Raw genomic sequence first — 20,644 nt, 5'->3', positions numbered from 1 at the left:
ATATAGTGGTGGTTATTTTACCTGACTGCTAAGAAAGCATTAATGCTTGTTAGTAAGCAACCAGACGGCCGACGGCTTTAGGTCCTCTCTGAGGGACCTGGTAATGAGGATCAATGCCTTACCAAAGGGCACTATCGCATCGACTTGGTTTCGAACCCGGGTCACCGGATTACGAGGCCACTGCTCTACCAACTGAGCTATCGCGCCTCCTCTATCATGTGAGATTTGATCAACAAAGCATCTTCTAAATACACGAGAGTAGACTCACCCTGGAGTTCCTCAGCTCTGTCAGCGGTCATGGTGTTATTGAGGTCAGGCTTGCTTGACCTCTCAATGGGGGTCAAACAAGCGGGGTTGAACGTCCACACTTGCTTGTCTACCGACACACGGAGGTCACCGTCAGAGTAAATCTTGAGGATTTTCCCTTTCTTGCCAAGAGTCTGGGTAAATGTAAAAATGAAGGATAAATGAAATAATGGGTACATGCATGTCACTGTTTTGAGAAATTACAAATACTGGTAGACCAAAGGCTGTAGCATTGCAGCAACTAAAATTCCTCCTTGGTTATTCTCATTTCATTTTTAGTTCATCCTCTAGACTTTTCTCAAATGGTACTGTATTGGCAGCCACAAATGATATAATCATAGTGCAAGAAAAAAGAATCAAATAGTATGAATTTAAAACCCATATTATGTCATCGTTCGACGAGATCAAAAGACAGACAACCTGTCATTAGGTGTCTCATCTATGAGCACATGGTCTACAACCAGATCGATACCAAGTTTCCCTAAACTCTTGACCAGGGCAGTTCGTGCAAAGTGTATACATTAAGTGCATGCAAGCCTGAATCTGATGACTAGGGTAATATTAGAGGGAGATGGTCGTCAGTTTCCATTTGCAGTAGATCATAATTGGTCATGATAAACGAGTGTTCAAGTCTCGCACATGGCAAACCCGTAGTCCCATCAAGAAATACCCCCTAGTGTCTCTCGGAGAGTCTTTGGGTGAGGGAAAAGCAAGATAATGACTTTTCTGTATGGGGCGATTGGTGGAAAATGCAGAGCATTACATGAGGGCTAATCCTGGTGATTGACAACACCTGTTATCCGGTTAACACCCGAATGGTGTCAAATTACCCATGAGAGCCCACTACTATGCATCTATAATCTGTGAACCACTTTAAAGGTAAAGACCAGTATTGGAAACACCCCAATTTCAAAAATGAAATGGAAGCTCTCATTACCAATCATGTGAAAGAATATGTTTTGACTAATACATGATGATACAAAATTTGCAGCGAAACCGCCTACTAATTCATATATTTGGTAAATTTGTTTCTCTCATGGTTTGTGAGAGATATAGGGTAGTCCCATATACATCTTTCTGTGTATAGTGCTTGTAACTTTACGAAGAATGGGCCAAATTTCTTATCATTTTGATGATTCCAGAACCTTGCAGATGCTAGATGCTAGATGATCAACCTTTTCTGATCGATTCCACAACGTTTCTTTCACAATGCAATCGCTTGACCGTAACTGGTCTTTACCTTTAATAGATGTACAAGATGCAAGATAAAGCAAGATTATTATTTTCATAATGCAAATTCTATATCTAGAATTTTCTCAAATGGTATATAAACCCGGAATATTATTATCATAATACTAATTCTATATCTGAATACCACTTACATGTAGATACATTGTAGATGTACAAGGTGCTATATAAAACTAGAATATTATTGTTATTATTATTATCATATGCACAACACAACAAAGCTGTACTCACTGTGGCCATGCCCTCACTCCATTCTCCGTGGCCAGACTGCAATCTTTTGACCAACGCCATGTCAGATAGAATGGTCACTTCATCCCCTGTTGCATACGAATTCACCTGCATAAATATATTTCATTTATTTCATTCTCCATTAAAAAAAACATTAAAACATGCAAACATGATATACAGATAAAAGATCGATTACAGGAAAAATACAAAGGGAAGGAGCAAACAAAATTTTTATGGGAATGTGGGGTTAACAAAAAGGGCAATTAGCCTTATGAACGTCAACCCCTTAAAAAGTATACACTGTAGTGTTAAAAAAAGAAAAAAGGAAAAGAAAAGCAGAGAAAACCTGAACACTGATACTCAAGGAAACAAAAGAAGGGAAGGGGAGGGGGAATATATGAACAAAAGCACTGATTTAATATGATAGCAATAAGCCAGTTTGTTGATACAATCTGCGCATGTGGCAGATAAAGTTTATTTGTACTGAAATTGTCAAACCCACCTAGACGAAAACTGGATACGTGCTCATGAAAGTTATGTAATAATAGTTCATTCATTCACTTTCATTATATCCTGCATAATCAACATTTTCTAATGACTTTCAGATACTTTCTTTCAAAATTATTTATATGATCAGTACTAATCTTTAATTACCTCCAGAATTGACTAGCATCTGAACAATGATGCTTCTGCTATGGCTAGGATCTGGGCCTTGTTTCATAAAACTTTTTATAAGTTACAGAAATTGTCAAGGTCTCAGTGACACTTGTTATCGATAAAAGGTTTTATGAAACATGGCTCTGAACTTTCCCTAGGGCTCAACATTTTTACAATAGGGGTGATAGTGAGCACCATAAAAGAAAATAGTTTTTTTTTTCCTCAACCACCCCCCCCCCCCCCCCCCACCCTTCAGTAAAAATAATAATGAAGGATTCAGTTAAAAAATGGCATCTAACAACATTCACCCCTTTTTAAGTTAGAAAATTGGGGGAAAAATTGGGAAAAATAAGGAAAATAGGGGTAAAATCGGGAAGGAAAAAAAAAGGGAAAAAAAAAATCAAACAGGAAACCGTTTTAAATCGGGTAATTATCAAGCAATCCTATTGAAAGGAAACCAACCTTGCTCAGGGCAGCAGTATGGTATGTCCATCTTGTACCACAGCCCGGGTAGGTGACTCGGATATCTCCTCGGTCAGTCACACGATGCACAAGACCAATCTTCCCAACATACTGTATTTAAATAACAATAATATACAAATAATACACATCAGTGAGGGCACCGCTTCGGGCGTGTTAGACTGTTCCAAAGGTACCTGGTGTGGGTAATTTTGCTAATGCCCGAACAAAATGATGTGCATTATTTGTTTTATTCGTTGTATAAAATGATGTTTTATAACATGATTTGGATAATGACCGGATCCACGTCGTCGTCTTATAATAATGATATAACGCCTGGTTGGAATGCTCCCTAGGGAGTGGAGATTGTGCGCCGGCAAGTATTAAATCCAATGACCGGGGTAATAGCATATCTGTAAAGCGCTTAGAGACAGCATATAAAAGCGGAATATTATTATAATGTGTCAGAGTGATTTACAAATAGCTTGAGGTTGGAGACACAATTTTGTAAAAACACCTGACAAAAAAAAACCCCACATAGCGAAATTCAAGTATTTTTAAGAACATGAAATTTCCTTGATAACAGAAAATATGAATGGTTTGAATCAACATTTTATGCCTTTTAAAATAACTTTTACAAAATATTTTCATAGACACTAACGTTTCCATAATTGTTAAGTCCAACTTAAAATCTTTGTGAAACACCCCCCAGGAACCCGAATGAAGATTATCAATAATTAGTATTTTAAGCAGGCGCTGTGGCACTAGACGTTGTGACGTGCGCCTGTAATCCAGCTAACAATGGAAGTTACAAACTGATTCAGCCGAGGACGCAGGTTCGAAACTGAGTCACATCTTTCGGATGGTGACGTTAAAAGTCGGTCCCCAGACGTAAATAATCATATCCGATTGATACACGTCTGTAAAAACCCAATTACACACACACACACTCACCTCTGCCATTTTGGGGTTCCAGCCCCCATGGCCCTCCTGCATGGCCTTCAGGACATCTACAGTGAGAATGACCTTGACCTTGTCCCCAACGCAGTAGGTCACTGTCGGTCCATCGGTGGCTGCTCTCTGAGGGTTCTGCTCTCCTACTTCACCTGCGAAGAGACAGAGGGGTGAATTGATAACAGATTGTGTGTGAGAACTTAACATCATCATTTCCTGATCTTGATTTAAGTTTATCACTTGTTTCAAGATAATGTGCATTGTTAATCTAATCTGTCTTCTATGTGCACATATCAAACAATTTATTATCCACTGCCACTTCAACATTCTATAACATTTCAAACTAAATTCTAACTATCTGTACCTCACCAGTATCATCATCATAATCATCCTCACATCATCGTAATCTTCATCAGACATCATTATTAACATCATCAATAACATCATCATCATCATCTCCATCTACATCATCATCATCACTAATATCGTCATGATGACATCATCATACAAATTCTCCTCATCATACCAAGTTAATGGAGATGGTCCTTGTGGAAGTAGTCTCCCACTGTATCCTTAGTGCATTTAAGATCCTTTCTTATGACCCCCCCCCCCCCATTCATTATCATACTAAGTTTAACCCTATTCTAACTGGGCTATTTCGGACCAGGTTTTTACCAACGGGGGGACAATTTGACCCCCTCCCCTCTGTTTTAAAAGATGCGTAAGACTCGAAACAAAAAAGTCATGAAAGGTAAACTTTATATCTGCGGCGGTTCCGGAGTAGTCATTAATTATTACAGGGGGGGGGGCAAATTGACCCCCCCCCCCTGGGAACTTAAGATAGGGTTAAATAGGGAGATGGTCCTTGTAGTAGTAGCCTCCTACTGTCTGCAGTTAAGATTCTTCCTCCCCCCCCCCCTCCCCCCGAACCTTCTCTCTTCCATTCCATCTTTCTATCTTTCCTCCACTCTTATTATCCTCCTCATCATACCAAGTTTAGAAAGATGGTCCTTATGGAAGTAGCCTCCGACCGCATCCTTGGTGTATTTAAGATCTCTCCCCCCCCCCCCACCTGTCTTTTCTTTTGACCCCCCCCCCCCCCACTTCTCTCCCTTTCATTTCATTCTCCATCACTCCCCTTTTTTCATCATCATACAAAGTTTAGGGAGAGATGGTCCTTATGGTAGTAGCCTCCGACCGCATCCTTGGTGTATTTAAGATCTCCCCCCCCCCCCACCTGTCTTTTCTTTTGACCCCCCCCCCCCCCCCACTTCTCTCCCTTTCATTTCATTCTCCATCACTCCCCTTTTTTCATCATCATACAAAGTTTAGGGAGATGGTCCTTATGGTAGTAGCCTCCGACCGCATCCTTGGTGTATTTAAGATCTCTCCCCCCCCCACCTGTCTTTTCTTTTGACCCCCCCCCCCCACTTTTCTCCCTTTCATTTCATTCTCCATCACTCCCCTTTTTTCATCATCATACAAAGTTTAGGGAGATGGTCCTTATGGTAGTAGCCTCCGACCGAATCCTTGGTGTATTTAAGATCTCTCCCCCCCCACCACCTGCCTATTCTTTTGACCCCCCCCCCCCCCCCCTCTCTCTCTCTTCTCTCCCTTTCATTCCATTCTCCAGCACTCCCCCACTTTCATTGTCATACCAAGTTTAGGGAGATGGTCCTTGTAGTAGTAGCCTCCAACCGCATCCTTGGTGTATTTAAGATCCACCTTTCCCTTGTGGCCTATCCGATAGACGTTGGTCAGACTGGTCCCCCATGTCACGTTGGCGACACTACGTCCTGATTCCTGCTCCCAACCACGGATGTTGATAATGTTTCCCGCCTTTCCATCTCCACCTAGCAAAACAACAGCATCAAACATAAGATTTATTTTACCAAACTGCATTTCAAATGTAATCTCACAAGTATGTCTTTACAGTTGAAAGTTGTGTAAGTGATTAAAGATCATTAGATTTATTGAGGAATGTCATATCTTGTTTGTTAGACAATCATGGGTAGAGTACATGTATATTTGTTCTCTTAACCATGTAAATGCAGTTGTCCCCCCCCCCCCAAAAAAAAAAAAAATCATAATCGTTTTGGAAAGCTCTGAATACACATTTCACATCAATTAACCTCTATTTCTTAAAATATTAAAACAAAAACAGAATCCTAATCAAACACCAAAAAAAGAGATTATTTGTTACTTAAACAATCATAACAATTCAGAATATAATAACATTTGTTCTTATCATAAGGAACTTAAATAAAACATATACCATTAGTCATACTGATTGCAACCACTGGTCGACTTATCAAATTATTTTACCATGATGGATTAAGTTTATAAATAGCAGATAAAAACCCATACACTTGTGAACTGTGACCTTTGTCTGTGACCTTTGAACTCACCATCCTGGTCACCCCAGTCCCAGTCTGCCCCTCTGACTACCCGGGCCCCTGGAAGCAGACCCCTGACCTGGGTCTTTGCACAGTTCTGTCGCTTGGATACACGAGCACTACAGAAAAAAAATATAGATACAATATTATTGAATAATCATAAGTTTCTATCATTTCTCTTGAATAACAATCCATAATACATAGTATTTCATGATATTTTAAGGATTGTTGAGACGCATGTATGAAAACGCGATAAAATGTGACAAATTCTCCATCATGGCAGTCTTTCGTAAACTTTCGGGGACTATAATCCAATACTTTAGGATTCCATGAAATTTAAAATTTTGCTCCATGTTCACAAAACAAAAGCCCACTGAATTCAAAACTAGGCAATAAAAGTAGTATCAATTCCTTTTGGTTTAGTCTCTGCATCTCTTTCTCATTTGTCTGCCTTTCTCTCTCTCATTTGTATGCCTTTCTCTTTCTCATCTGTCTGCCTTTCTCTCTCTCATCTGTCTGCCTTTCTCTTTCTCATCTGTCTGCCTTTCTCTTTCTCATCTGTCTGCCTTTCTCTCTCTCATCTATCTGCCTTTCTCTCTCCCATCTGTCTGCCTTTCTCTTTCCCATCTGTCTGCCTTTCTCTCTCTCATTTGTATGCCTTTCTCTTTCTCATCTGTCTGCCTTTCTCTCTCTCATCTGTCTGCCTTTCTCTTTCTCATCTGTCTGCCTTTCTCTTTCTCATCTGTCTGCCTTTCTCTTTCTCATCTGTCTGCCTTTCTCTCTCTCATCTGTCTGCCTTTCTCTCTCTCATCTGTCTGCCTTTCTCTTTCTCATCTGTCTGCCTTTCTCTTTCTCATCTGTCTGCCTTTCTCTCTCTCATCTATCTGCCTTTCTCTCTCCCATCTGTCTGCCTTTCTCTTTCCCATCTGTCTGCCTTTCTCTCTCTCATTTGTATGCCTTTCTCTTTCTCATCTGTCTGCCTTTCTCTCTCTCATCTGTCTGCCTTTCTCTTTCTCATCTGTCTGCCTTTCTCTTTCTCATCTGTCTGCCTTTCTCTCTCTCATCTATCTGCCTTTCTCTCTCCCATCTGTCTGCCTTTCTCTCTCTCATCTGTCTGCCTTTCTCTTTCTCATCTGTCTGCCTTTCTCTCTCCCATCTGTCTGCCTTTCTCTTTCTCATCTGTCTGCCTTTCTCTCTCTCATCTATCTGCCTTTCTCTCTCCAATCTGTCTGCCTTTCTCTCTCTCATCTATCTGCCTTTCTCTTTCTCATCTATCTGCCTTTCTCTTTCTCATCTGTCTGCCTTTCTCTCTCTCATCTGTCTGCCTTTCTCTTTCTCATCTGTCTGCCTTTCTCTTTCTCATCTATCTGCCTTTCTCTCTCTCATCTATCTGCCTTTCTCTCTCCAATCTGTCTGCCTTTCTCTCTCTCATCTATCTGCCTTTCTCTTTCTCATCTATCTGCCTTTCTCTCTCTCATCTGTCTGCCTTTCTCTCTCTCATCTATCTGCCTTTCTCTTTCTCATCTGTCTGCCTTTCTCTTTCTCATCTATCTGCCTTTCTCTCTCTCATCTATCTGCCTTTCTCTCTCCAATCTGTCTGCCTTTCTCTCTCTCATCTATCTGCCTTTCTCTTTCTCATCTATCTGCCTTTCTCTTTCTCATTTGTATGCCTTTCTCTCTCTTCTGTCTGCCTTTCTCTTTCTCATCTATCTGCCTTTCTCTTTCTCATCTGTCTGCCTTTCTCTCTCTCATCTGTCTACCTTTCTCTTTCTCATTTGTATGCCTTTCTCTTTCTCATCTGTCTGCCTTTCTCTCTCTCATTTGTATGCCTTTCTCTTTCTCATCTGTCTGCCTTTCTCTCTCTCATCTGTCTGCCTTTCTCTTTCTCATCTGTCTGCCTTTCTCTTTCTCATCTGTCTGCCTTTCTCTTTCTCATCTGTCTGCCTTTCTCTCTCTCATCTGTCTGCCTTTCTCTCTCTCATCTGTCTGCCTTTCTCTTTCTCATCTGTCTGCCTTTCTCTTTCTCATCTGTCTGCCTTTCTCTCTCTCATCTATCTGCCTTTCTCTCTCCCATCTGTCTGCCTTTCTCTTTCCCATCTGTCTGCCTTTCTCTCTCTCATTTGTATGCCTTTCTCTTTCTCATCTGTCTGCCTTTCTCTCTCTCATCTGTCTGCCTTTCTCTTTCTCATCTGTCTGCCTTTCTCTTTCTCATCTGTCTGCCTTTCTCTCTCTCATCTATCTGCCTTTCTCTCTCCCATCTGTCTGCCTTTCTCTTTCCCATCTGTCTGCCTTTCTCTCTCTCATTTGTATGCCTTTCTCTTTCTCATCTGTCTGCCTTTCTCTCTCTCATCTGTCTGCCTTTCTCTTTCTCATCTGTCTGCCTTTCTCTTTCTCATCTGTCTGCCTTTCTCTTTCTCATCTGTCTGCCTTTCTCTCTCTCATCTGTCTGCCTTTCTCTCTCTCATCTGTCTGCCTTTCTCTTTCTCATCTGTCTGCCTTTCTCTTTCTCATCTGTCTGCCTTTCTCTCTCTCATCTATCTGCCTTTCTCTCTCCCATCTGTCTGCCTTTCTCTTTCCCATCTGTCTGCCTTTCTCTCTCTCATTTGTATGCCTTTCTCTTTCTCATCTGTCTGCCTTTCTCTCTCTCATCTGTCTGCCTTTCTCTTTCTCATCTGTCTGCCTTTCTCTTTCTCATCTGTCTGCCTTTCTCTCTCTCATCTATCTGCCTTTCTCTCTCCCATCTGTCTGCCTTTCTCTCTCTCATCTGTCTGCCTTTCTCTTTCTCATCTGTCTGCCTTTCTCTCTCTCATCTGTCTGCCTTTCTCTCTCTCATCTGTCTGCCTTTCTCTTTCTCATCTGTCTGCCTTTCTCTTTCTCATCTGTCTGCCTTTCTCTCTCTCATCTATCTGCCTTTCTCTCTCCCATCTGTCTGCCTTTCTCTTTCCCATCTGTCTGCCTTTCTCTCTCTCATTTGTATGCCTTTCTCTTTCTCATCTGTCTGCCTTTCTCTCTCTCATCTGTCTGCCTTTCTCTTTCTCATCTGTCTGCCTTTCTCTTTCTCATCTGTCTGCCTTTCTCTCTCTCATCTATCTGCCTTTCTCTCTCCCATCTGTCTGCCTTTCTCTTTCCCATCTGTCTGCCTTTCTCTCTCTCATTTGTATGCCTTTCTCTTTCTCATCTGTCTGCCTTTCTCTCTCTCATCTGTCTGCCTTTCTCTTTCTCATCTGTCTGCCTTTCTCTTTCTCATCTGTCTGCCTTTCTCTTTCTCATCTGTCTGCCTTTCTCTCTCTCATCTGTCTGCCTTTCTCTCTCTCATCTGTCTGCCTTTCTCTTTCTCATCTGTCTGCCTTTCTCTTTCTCATCTGTCTGCCTTTCTCTCTCTCATCTATCTGCCTTTCTCTCTCCCATCTGTCTGCCTTTCTCTTTCCCATCTGTCTGCCTTTCTCTCTCTCATTTGTATGCCTTTCTCTTTCTCATCTGTCTGCCTTTCTCTCTCTCATCTGTCTGCCTTTCTCTTTCTCATCTGTCTGCCTTTCTCTTTCTCATCTGTCTGCCTTTCTCTCTCTCATCTATCTGCCTTTCTCTCTCCCATCTGTCTGCCTTTCTCTCTCTCATCTGTCTGCCTTTCTCTTTCTCATCTGTCTGCCTTTCTCTCTCCCATCTGTCTGCCTTTCTCTTTCTCATCTGTCTGCCTTTCTCTCTCTCATCTATCTGCCTTTCTCTCTCCAATCTGTCTGCCTTTCTCTCTCTCATCTATCTGCCTTTCTCTTTCTCATCTATCTGCCTTTCTCTTTCTCATCTGTCTGCCTTTCTCTCTCTCATCTGTCTGCCTTTCTCTTTCTCATCTGTCTGCCTTTCTCTTTCTCATCTATCTGCCTTTCTCTCTCTCATCTATCTGCCTTTCTCTCTCCAATCTGTCTGCCTTTCTCTCTCTCATCTATCTGCCTTTCTCTTTCTCATCTATCTGCCTTTCTCTCTCTCATCTGTCTGCCTTTCTCTCTCTCATCTATCTGCCTTTCTCTTTCTCATCTGTCTGCCTTTCTCTTTCTCATCTATCTGCCTTTCTCTCTCTCATCTATCTGCCTTTCTCTCTCCAATCTGTCTGCCTTTCTCTCTCTCATCTATCTGCCTTTCTCTTTCTCATCTATCTGCCTTTCTCTTTCTCATTTGTATGCCTTTCTCTCTCTTCTGTCTGCCTTTCTCTTTCTCATCTATCTGCCTTTCTCTTTCTCATCTGTCTGCCTTTCTCTCTCTCATCTGTCTACCTTTCTCTTTCTCATTTGTATGCCTTTCTCTTTCTCATCTGTCTGCCTTTCTCTCTCTCATCTGTCTGCCTTTCTCTTTCTCATCTGTCTGCCTTTCTCTTTCTCATCTGTCTGCCTTTCTCTCTCTCATCTGTCTGCCTTTATCTTCCTCATCTATCTGCCTTTCTCTCTCTCATCTATCTGCCTTTCTCTTTCTCATCTATCTGCCTTTCTCTTTCTCATCTGTCTGCCTTTCTCTCTCTCATCTGTCTGCCTTTCTCTTTCTCATCTGTCTGCCTTTCTCTTTCTCATCTATCTGCCTTTCTCTCTCTCATCTATCTGCCTTTCTCTCTCCAATCTGTCTGCCTTTCTCTCTCTCATCTATCTGCCTTTCTCTTTCTCATCTATCTGCCTTTCTCTCTCTCATCTGTCTGCCTTTCTCTCTCTCATCTATCTGCCTTTCTCTTTCTCATCTGTCTGCCTTTCTCTTTCTCATCTATCTGCCTTTCTCTCTCTCATCTATCTGCCTTTCTCTCTCCAATCTGTCTGCCTTTCTCTCTCTCATCTATCTGCCTTTCTCTTTCTCATCTATCTGCCTTTCTCTTTCTCATTTGTATGCCTTTCTCTCTCTTCTGTCTGCCTTTCTCTTTCTCATCTATCTGCCTTTCTCTTTCTCATCTGTCTGCCTTTCTCTCTCTCATCTGTCTACCTTTCTCTTTCTCATTTGTATGCCTTTCTCTTTCTCATCTGTCTGCCTTTCTCTCTCTCATCTGTCTGCCTTTCTCTTTCTCATCTGTCTGCCTTTCTCTTTCTCATCTGTCTGCCTTTCTCTCTCTCATCTGTCTTCCTTTATCTTCCTCATCTATCTGCCTTTCTCTCTCCCATCTGTCTGCCTTTCTCTTTCTCATCTATCTGTCTTTATCTTTCTCATCTATCTGCCTCTCTTTTTCTCATCTGTCTGCCTTTATCTTTCTCATCTGTCTGCCTTTCTCTCTCTCATTTGTATGCCTTTCTCTTTCTCATCTGTCTGCCTTTCTCTCTCTCATCTGCCTGCCTTTCTCTTTCTCATCTGTCTGCCTTTCTCTTTCTCATTTGTATGCCTTTATCTTCCTCATCTATCTGCCTTTATCTTCCTCATCTATCTGCCTTTCTCTCTCTCATCTGTCTGCCTTTATCTTTCTCATCTGTCTGCCTTTCTCTCTCTCATTTGTATGCCTTTCTCTTTCTCATCTGTCTGCCTTTCTCTTTCTCATCTGTCTGCCTTTCTCTTTCTCATTTGTATGCCTTTCTCTCTCTCATCTGTCTGCCTTTCTCTTTCTCATCTGTCTGCCTTTATCTTCCTCATCTATCTGCCTTTCTCTCTCTCATCTGTCTGCCTTTCTCTTTCTCATCTATCTGTCTTTATCTTTCTCATCTGTCTGCCTTTCTCTTTCTCATCTATCTGCCTTTCTTTTTCTCATCTGTCTGCCTCTCTCTTTCCATCTCTTCTCACTTTCTCCTCCATGATTTTGCCTCTGTTTCATAAAACTTGTTTTCAATAACAAATGCTAAAATTCTATAGCAAATTTGCTTTCAGCCAATCAAATACCATCAATTCAGGAGCTTATAACTGTTATTTCAACTTGTTACTGATGACAAGTTGCATGAAACAGGGCCCAGGTGGTTCAAGTATCAAGTCTTGGGGGATGATAGAATTCACCAGTGCGACAGTGAACAAGCTGAAGGGATATGGTCAGCAGTTTCCATGTGTAGTATGTCAGCATTCGCTGGTCTTGGGGAAATACCATTAATGGGTGTACAAGTCTCGCACACAGCAAATTGGACTCAGAGTCTTAGGGTGAGGGAAAATTGATGACGATAATGACGATTCCTTATGGGCCAATTGATGGAAAGTGTAGAGCCTTACATAGGACCAGGGACCCGTTTCACAAAGCCTTTTTTTCAATGACAAATGAAAAAAATCAGTGACAAATCTGTTGATAACCAATCAGAAGCAAGGATTTCAGTAGCTTATAACAAAAACTGTCATTTGTCACTGAGGACAAGTTGTGAAACGCCCCCCTGTTGGTTGTAAAAGTGAAGGCTGCTCATGGTGACATTTTGTTATCAGACCTGTGGATACCTGATTGGTGTAAAATTCCCCATTAAAACTCATGTTTATGTGTCTTTAAAGATAAAGTTGAGTTCTGGATATGCGATTGCATTGTGAGACAAACGATGTGGAATCGATCAGAAAAGGTTGATCATCTAGCATATGAGTTTTGGTGTGTACTGCAAGTCGTCAAACTGATAAGATATTTGGCCCAGTATTGGTAAAGTAATAAGCACTGTACACAGAAAGATGTATATGGGACTACACAAACATGTGGCATAAAAATCCATCCTGATTTTCAAGCTGTTACATGCCATATTTAGAATATTAAGGCATTTGAAGATCCATGCTTTTCAGGGAACATTTTTAATCTGATGTTCTTCCACACTTGCATAGTACAATGATAATGCTCACAAAATATTTTTCACCTCTTCCCAGAACTCAACCTTCCCTTTAAAACTCATATTCATGTGTCTTTAAAACATAGCTCACTAAAGCTCATACATACCCTGCAGAGCTCTGGGTGACTAGCCTGACAAATTCATGATTGTGATCATGCTTTCCAGCGAAGTAGCAGGCTGAGCAGAGATCGTAGTCTTCACAGGAGATACACTTCCATCTCATGCCCTGAATGCCCTCTTGCTTACAACCGTTACAAGTAATGTTCTGGTGCTTTATTCCTGCAAAATAAATAACAAACGATAAATAACAATATTTTTTCGTACTTTAACTTATTCTTAAATGTTTAAATCTACCGTTTTTAATGCAATTATATATGATACAATGTGAGCCAATTATTGTTAGTCTTTGGACTTTTTGTTTGGTATATTTTTAATAAAACCAAAATTGAATTGAATTGAAAATATACCATGCACTGAAAGGCTCCAGATGAAATTATGGAATATCTGAGGTTACTGGCATAGCACAATTCAGAACATTCACTAGATGGCAGTCACGTGAGATCCATAATTTTACCGGTGCCGCAAAGAGAGTGCATGATATTGGATTTATATCCGTCATCAAACAATGGAAAACTAGATGGAATTTTGACTGCGCGCAGTCGAAAATGATGCCTCCGCCATAGAGCAATTTAAACAAGTTTCATAAGTTGACCTCTGTGACCCTTGACCTTTGACCTACGTGCTCCAAAATCTAATCAGATTGTCTTCCTATGGTGATACATACTATCATTAAGTTTGAAGTTTTTACATCTCCAGTGGTTCTTGAGATATCATGATAACAATCTCAATGTATGGAATTTCATAAGTTGACCTCTATGACCCTTGACCTTTGACCTACGTGCTCCAAAATCTAATCAGATTGTTTTCCTATAGTGATACACACTATCACTAAGTTTGAAGTTTAAATCTCCAGTGGTTCTTGAGATATCATGATAACAATCTCAATGTATGGAATTTCATAAGTTGACCTCTGTGACCCTTGACCTTTGACCTACGTGCTCCAAAATCTAATCAGATCGTCTTCCTAAGGTGATACATACTATCTTTAAGTTTGAAGTTTTTACATCTCCAGTGGTTCTTGAGATATCATGATAACAATCTCAATGTATGGAATTTCATAAGTTGACCTCTATGACCCTTGACCTTTGACCTACGTGCTCCAAAATGTAATCAGATTGTTTTCCTATAGTGATACACACTATCACTAAGTTTTAAGTTTAAATCTCCAGTGGTTCTTGAGATATCATGATAACAATCTCAATGTATGGAATTTCATAAGTTGACCTCTGTGACCCTTGACCTTTGACATACGTGCTCCAAAATCTAATCAGATCGTCTTCCTATGGTGATACATACTATCCTTAAGTTTGAAGTTTAAATCTCAAATGGTTCTTGAGATATCGCGCTAACAAACTCAATACAAGGAATTTCATAAGTTGACCTCTGTGACCTGTGACCTTTGACCTATGTACTCCAAAATCTAATCAGATCGTCTTCCTATGGTGATAAATACTATTCCCGAGTCTTAAGTTTAAATCTTAAATGGTTCTTGAGATATTGTGATAACGGTCAAACGGGACGGACGTACGGACGGACAACCCGAAAACATGATGCCTCCGGCACCACCTTCGGTGGCGGAGGCATAATAAAAATCTAACTATAAAGAAATCCACCTGAACATGAACTTCAACTATTATTATTATTATTATTATCATTATTATTATAGGCATTTAGCTACGCTATTCATAGTACACTATATCACAGCGCTTACAATAATTAAGTAATATTGACTGCCTTCTGGGCAATACGACATATATCGCCCGAACCGAAGGTGAGGGTGATATATGACAAGTCGTATTGCCCTGAATTAGGCAGTCAATATTACTATTATTAACCAAATCAGACATCTAGAGCAAACAAGAAACTCTTACTATCTTATACTCTTAAATTATGTAGGCTACACAGGGTTTCCTAGCATTAGAAGTTGCAAAAACATTGTCAAACCAGCACTGTTCATCCAGTGTTTGACAGATTTTCAATACACTGCAAACAGTTTGCCTAGGGTGTGATTGTTACGTCATAATAGACTATGTGCAAAGTGCGCATTTTCTTATGAACGATGCGCGATGTAAATTACAACTGGCTCTATATTATTGCTCACTAGTTTTAAAACACGCATTTTGCCATAGACTTTTAAGAGCGGGCTAAAATATTTGTTTATTGGTTTACTGTATAACCATATTGACCGGCAAATTACACACAAATCCCACTGACTTTTCTGAGCGGGCTAAAATATTTGTTCATTGGTTTACTGTATAACCATATTGACCGGCAAATTACACACAAAATCCCATTGACTTTTCTGAGCGGTCAATCATATTGTAGTTTTGTTGGCTTATCCATCAAACCTTGAGGGCAATAACATTTAAAAATTGCCCTGCTCAGATGTCTGATACGGTTAATAATATGCAATATTGTCCGAAATACACACACCTTTCCTAGAAAAGAGCGCTATGCTACCCGCGCCACATCCCAGTAACAATATTGTGATAGGCCTATCAACAGCTTCAAGATGTGACGTCAAACAGGGTACATGTACATCTATATCCAGGGTATACCCCATTTGTCATCACACAATATCCATCTTTTCTTCATGGTGTAAGTATTTCATGTCCGTGCTGGTTAATTCTTGCACAGGAATGTTTCAATGTGGGATATGATAAACAATTATAGTAATAATAATAATAACAACGATAATAATAACGATAATAATAAATAATGATAATATTAACAATAATATACAATAATAACATCAATAAAAAACAAGAATAAGAATAAGATTATAATAATAAAAATAATAATAATAATAACAGCTACAACATCAACAAAAGTAGGTTCAATGCAAGAAATCTGATAGCAAAATAGCAAATGTGACAGCTTTATTTTGCTGTTAACACACAACCCCTATGTCACAATTTGTTGTCTGTGTGTGAATGGTCCCCAATAAAAGGGTGATTTTTAATACCTGCAGGAGCATTATCAAAGAGGAGGAGATCATATGCTCCTTGATAGCCGACTCTGTAGTTGGTCCTGGTCCCGCAGTCCCACTGGACTACGACTGTTTTGTCCGGCGAAGTGCTGCTTCCCTGGCGACCGATCTCTACGATTGTCCCAAGATGACCGTCCCCGTCATCCTGGTTGCCCCACTTCCACTCGGGGCCTCGGACGACTCTAACTCCAACATTCACGGCCATTGGCTATAATTAAAAGAGGGAAGAAGCAGGGGTGAGATATGGACCAAGTTTTTAATGATGAAGGTGAGTTCTGGTCATGCGATTGCATTGTGAATGAAACGGTGTGGAATCGATTAGAAAAGGTTGATCATCTAGCATATAAGTATTTGTGTGTATTACAAGGTTCTGGAATCATCAAAATGATAAGAAATTTGGCCAGGTCTTGGTAAAGTTAAAAGCACTGTACACAGTAGGATGTATATGAGACTACACGAACACATGGCGTAAAAGTCTGTCTCAATTTTTACGATGTTACATGCCATATTTAGAATATGAAGGCATTTGAAGAGTCATGCTTTTCAGGGATGGTGTTTGATCTAATGTTCTTCCACCCTTGCATATAACAATGATAACGCTCACAAGTTATTTTTCACCTCTTCCCAGGACTCAACTTTCTCTTTAATGACCAAATCCTTTTAAAAGTTTGTAGGGTCTAGATAGATTCAGCGCTTGTGGTGACCAATAAATGCATGTTGGTGTGACCATAGTTGGCACGTGACCTTAGTTTGCTACCTCAAAATATTCAGTAACAAGTAACATTTCAAAAATATGATACCACCAATGGAAAGAGGAACCTAAATTACCAAGAGACAACATTTATTATGGATTTGGGTGTAAAATTATGAAAATATTGACAAAAGATCAGTAAATTTTGCAGTCTTTTGCATATGAAATTACAGACAAAGGTCTGAAAATCTTTATTTTGAGTAAATTTGAGAGCAGATGTCATCAGAATTGTAAGTAAAAAATGGTACCAACTGATTATATATTTTGCCTGCATTGCAAACTATGCAATTATCTTCAAATATATTTGATGTACTGCTTTTTTAAATAAATAAACTGTAAACTCCTGTGTGCAAATTAAGCTCTTGTTCTTTTAAAGACTTTTTCATCAGTGTAGCACATACTGATCCATCATCAAATTTTGAGATCACGATATCTCCAGCCTTTTTTACAATATATGTTCCTATTTGCAACAATTTGTAGGTAGACCCTAGTCATAACTTTGCAGTCCATTATTAGGTAATAATTTAACTAAATAAATTTGTGTAGAATATGAGAAAACATGGATCAAATATCACATTTCCTAATATTTAAACAAATCTCTGCAAACTTTGGTCACCCCATCATACATAATGATTTTGATGCACCAATACGACTGACAATTGACATGAACATTTTTTTCTTGTCCTTTTGACTTTTTGTGGGCTAAATCTCCAATATATGGAAGATATCTCAAGGAACAGAGAGTCTCCCAATTCAGCTGTGAGCCCCTACTATTGGTTATTTGAATTCAATGATTTCTTTTTGTAAATGGAGTTAGACTGTTTACATGTTGGCCTCAGTAATTAAAAGCCGATTTTGGTGAATTGTTGTGATTTTGTGAAGTGGTGTTTGACATTGTGGTCGTTTTGACTTAGTAATAGGGTGTCTGAACGATTTTTCAATTTTCAATTTGGGATCGTTTTTCACCATTTTTGTTTGATATTTGAATTTAAAATGTAATCAGAATAATACATTTCAAATTTCAAGTCTCGCCGATGTTTCTATCAAAAGATACAGCCCCTTCAAAACGCTGAAATATTCATAGCATTTTGCTCAGAATCGACGAAAAAGACGTACACGCAGAGTTAGTTGTTTTGCTAAATTTAGCCAAACAGCTGTATCGCGCGATATGCAAGCGTATGCATATCGTACGCAAGTTGCTCAGCCAATGCGCGACTTGCAAGCTTGAGCTACGCTGTCTCCGCGACACGTGCCATTGACTAGTATGGTTAGCGTTCGTCGCACAAAAAACCCGGAAGTGAATGCACGTTATAGTCAATGGCAATATCGCGGAGATGTCTCCGCGATATTGCCATTGACTATAACGTGTATTCACTTCCGGGGTTTATGGTGGAAACGGCCATCCATACTTTCATTCACTATAAGCGCACATGTTACGCGATGTAACCATGGTTTGGACTGAGCGGAGCTCACGCCTCCCTAATTAGCTGATTCCAAAAATGTGGGAAGGGTATTTTCAAACTGTTATAACAAATGATCCCTTGGGGCTAGCGAAAAAAAAGCATCTGGATATTATCCTTACGTCTAGCCCTGCTTAAGCCGCGGGGGCGCAGCTCAGGAAAGTGGCAAATTTTGGAGCTAGGATGCAAACAACATTTCAATCGCTGTTTTGACCAAGATATTTTTAGAATTCTGGGGGTGGCCCCCTATGGGGAATATGGAGAAAAACCTGCTCTTTCATATGACACCTCATTTATTGAGTTTCACCTTCAGGATCATTTGTTATAAAGGTTTGAATTTCAAATTTTTTCATAAAATCATTGACCAATTTTGGATGGTCGCGCAATGCACGTAGACCACATAGGGAAGCGTACAATCTCTATGGGAAGGGTTTTAGCACACAACATTGGGTGCGCGATCAGACACCCTATTAGTAAACACAAACTGATGCAGTAATAGTATCTGATGAGCATTTTTCAATTCACTTGTCCACTAGACCAAAAATTACCAAAGACAAAGCCAAGTCTCGAATCAAGACTTTAAGTCAAGCGTTTCTGACTTCAATTTCTGGTTTCAATCAGTTCTTTTCCAAACTTTTCTTACTATTATATATTCTAGATCTAGAGTCTATTTTGGACAAATTCTAACAAAGTTAATTCTACAACAAAACAAAACAAACAAAAATTGAACAGCATTCCTCTCGATTGTGTCACTAAGTCTTGAAAGATCGAAACCGTGTTATCTTGTGTTTGCATAATGAATGAATCATCAACATCGCCTCGGCATTGTTGATTTTTGTTGATTTTTCAACGGCCGTCCACCCCTTCGAAACGCAATATCGAACGTGTGGGACTATAAAGTATAACCTACATGTACATGCAATGTCTGTGAATACAAAACGGCCATTCAACGAAAATCGAACACATTCCATAGTTAAATACTTACGGCATTGTTATCATTAAAACGAACATGATTTGCACATATTTACCTAGAACTACAAAATTCAACTAGAAGACAAAATACAATGGCAACGGTACATATGGTGACTTACAAACAGATTTCTCGGGTCATGTTTTGATTTTCTTCCGCCTCTCTGAAAAATGTACGTTGCGTGTATTCGGTTATTTGTGGATATCCGGGTTTCGATAACCGGGCGCGGGCACCAATTTTTAATCTGATATGGGCATCAAAGAGATAATTAATGTAAAGAGGTTATATTTATATGGATTATGGGATTTAGGATTTAATCTCCCGAATATTAATCCTACGGTCCCGACTAAGGTAAACAATTCCGATTTTCTTTCATACATATTTTTTGTTTTTGTTTGGGAATGCCGTTACATAATTCTTCCCCGGTGGGGTCACTCAATGTGACTTCCGGACCGCATGACCGTTACCAAAATCGCGGAAAAAGGGGTCAATTTCAAGCAATGTCCGCGGACAAAATATTCCTCGAAATAAAGAAAATAGGGGTGCACAGGTGTCCTCGAAATTGATAAATAGGGGTCAGGAAAAGGGAAAAGAGAAAACCGGGAAGGGAAAAGAGAAAACCAGGAAGAAAAATTCTCGGAGCCGAGTCTTGTCCTTGAAATATGGTAAAATAGGGGTAAATTTGCGAAAGTGTCCTTACAATCTTATAAATAGGGGTATTCCAAAGTACGATTTTGTCCTTGTTTTGACGTAAAAAAGGGGGTTAAATTTCACAAAATGTCCTTGAAATTGACCGCAAAAGGGGGTTATATGCATTTGTGGTAACGGTCATGCGGTCCGGAAGTCACATTGAGTGACCCCACCGGGAATTCTTCACTTAGTTTTCAGCTCCCGGAACAAAATTATCTTCTAACTTCTCTTTGATCATTGCGAATGAAGAAAAATTCTCTATTTCGGCTACTTTTCTTCCTTCAGAGTTCTTCAGGGGGGTGGAGAACTTGGGGAGCTGTAACCCCCAACACAAACAAATGAACAAACACTAAAGAAATTGGAGCCGAGAAATTGTATTTCAATTTCGCAACTTTGCAATGTGTCAATCCTGATTCTGGGAAATTCCCCCGCCACCCCCCCCCCCCGGCCCCCCACTCAGTGTTATTAAGGTACGCATACTGTTCCCTCTTTTTGAAAGCAACCCCTAACTGAGGACTGCCAACATTTCCGAAACCCCCTTTCGCGGGCTTTTCGCGGGCTTTTCGCGGGCTTTTCCTGCCTTGGAGAACCCCCTAAATCCGAAAAAATGCTCAATGTACCCCCCTAAATTTGGAATAATTTCTCAGGATTCCAAAGAAATGAGGGAAAGAAAAAAATC

At 40.0% G+C, this 20,644-nt stretch overlaps 1 protein-coding gene across 8 annotated transcripts in view; it reads right to left on the bottom strand.

Annotated features, from left to right (window-relative positions):
* Window positions 1-19,493, bottom strand: part of LOC574845 (E3 ubiquitin-protein ligase MIB2) — a 37,648-nt gene extending 18,155 nt beyond the window's left edge. For all 8 annotated transcript variants that reach the window (XM_030986798.1, XM_030986800.1, XM_030986803.1 and 5 more), the window contains exons 1-9: window positions 19,397-19,493; window positions 16,071-16,302; window positions 13,093-13,264; window positions 6,261-6,367; window positions 5,511-5,705; window positions 3,853-4,004; window positions 2,902-3,012; window positions 1,786-1,890; window positions 269-440 (exon numbers count right to left, since the gene is read on the bottom strand). In XM_030986798.1, the coding sequence (XP_030842658.1) occupies window positions 269-440; window positions 1,786-1,890; window positions 2,902-3,012; window positions 3,853-4,004; window positions 5,511-5,705; window positions 6,261-6,367; window positions 13,093-13,264; window positions 16,071-16,299 (1,243 nt within the window). In that variant the 5' untranslated portion in view covers window positions 16,300-16,302; window positions 19,397-19,493. The remainder of the gene's footprint in view (window positions 1-268; window positions 441-1,785; window positions 1,891-2,901; window positions 3,013-3,852; window positions 4,005-5,510; window positions 5,706-6,260; window positions 6,368-13,092; window positions 13,265-16,070; window positions 16,303-19,396) is intronic.
* Between the last annotated feature and the right edge of the window lie 1,151 nt (window positions 19,494-20,644).

The sequence above is a fragment of the Strongylocentrotus purpuratus genome, unplaced genomic scaffold (assembly GCF_000002235.5).
Source record: "Strongylocentrotus purpuratus isolate Spur 01 unplaced genomic scaffold, Spur_5.0 spur5_scaffold_16, whole genome shotgun sequence".
Lineage (NCBI taxonomy): Eukaryota > Metazoa > Echinodermata > Echinoidea > Camarodonta > Strongylocentrotidae > Strongylocentrotus > Strongylocentrotus purpuratus.
Note: the sequence above shows the minus strand (reverse complement) of the source record. Positions and strands in the feature narration are given on the sequence as shown.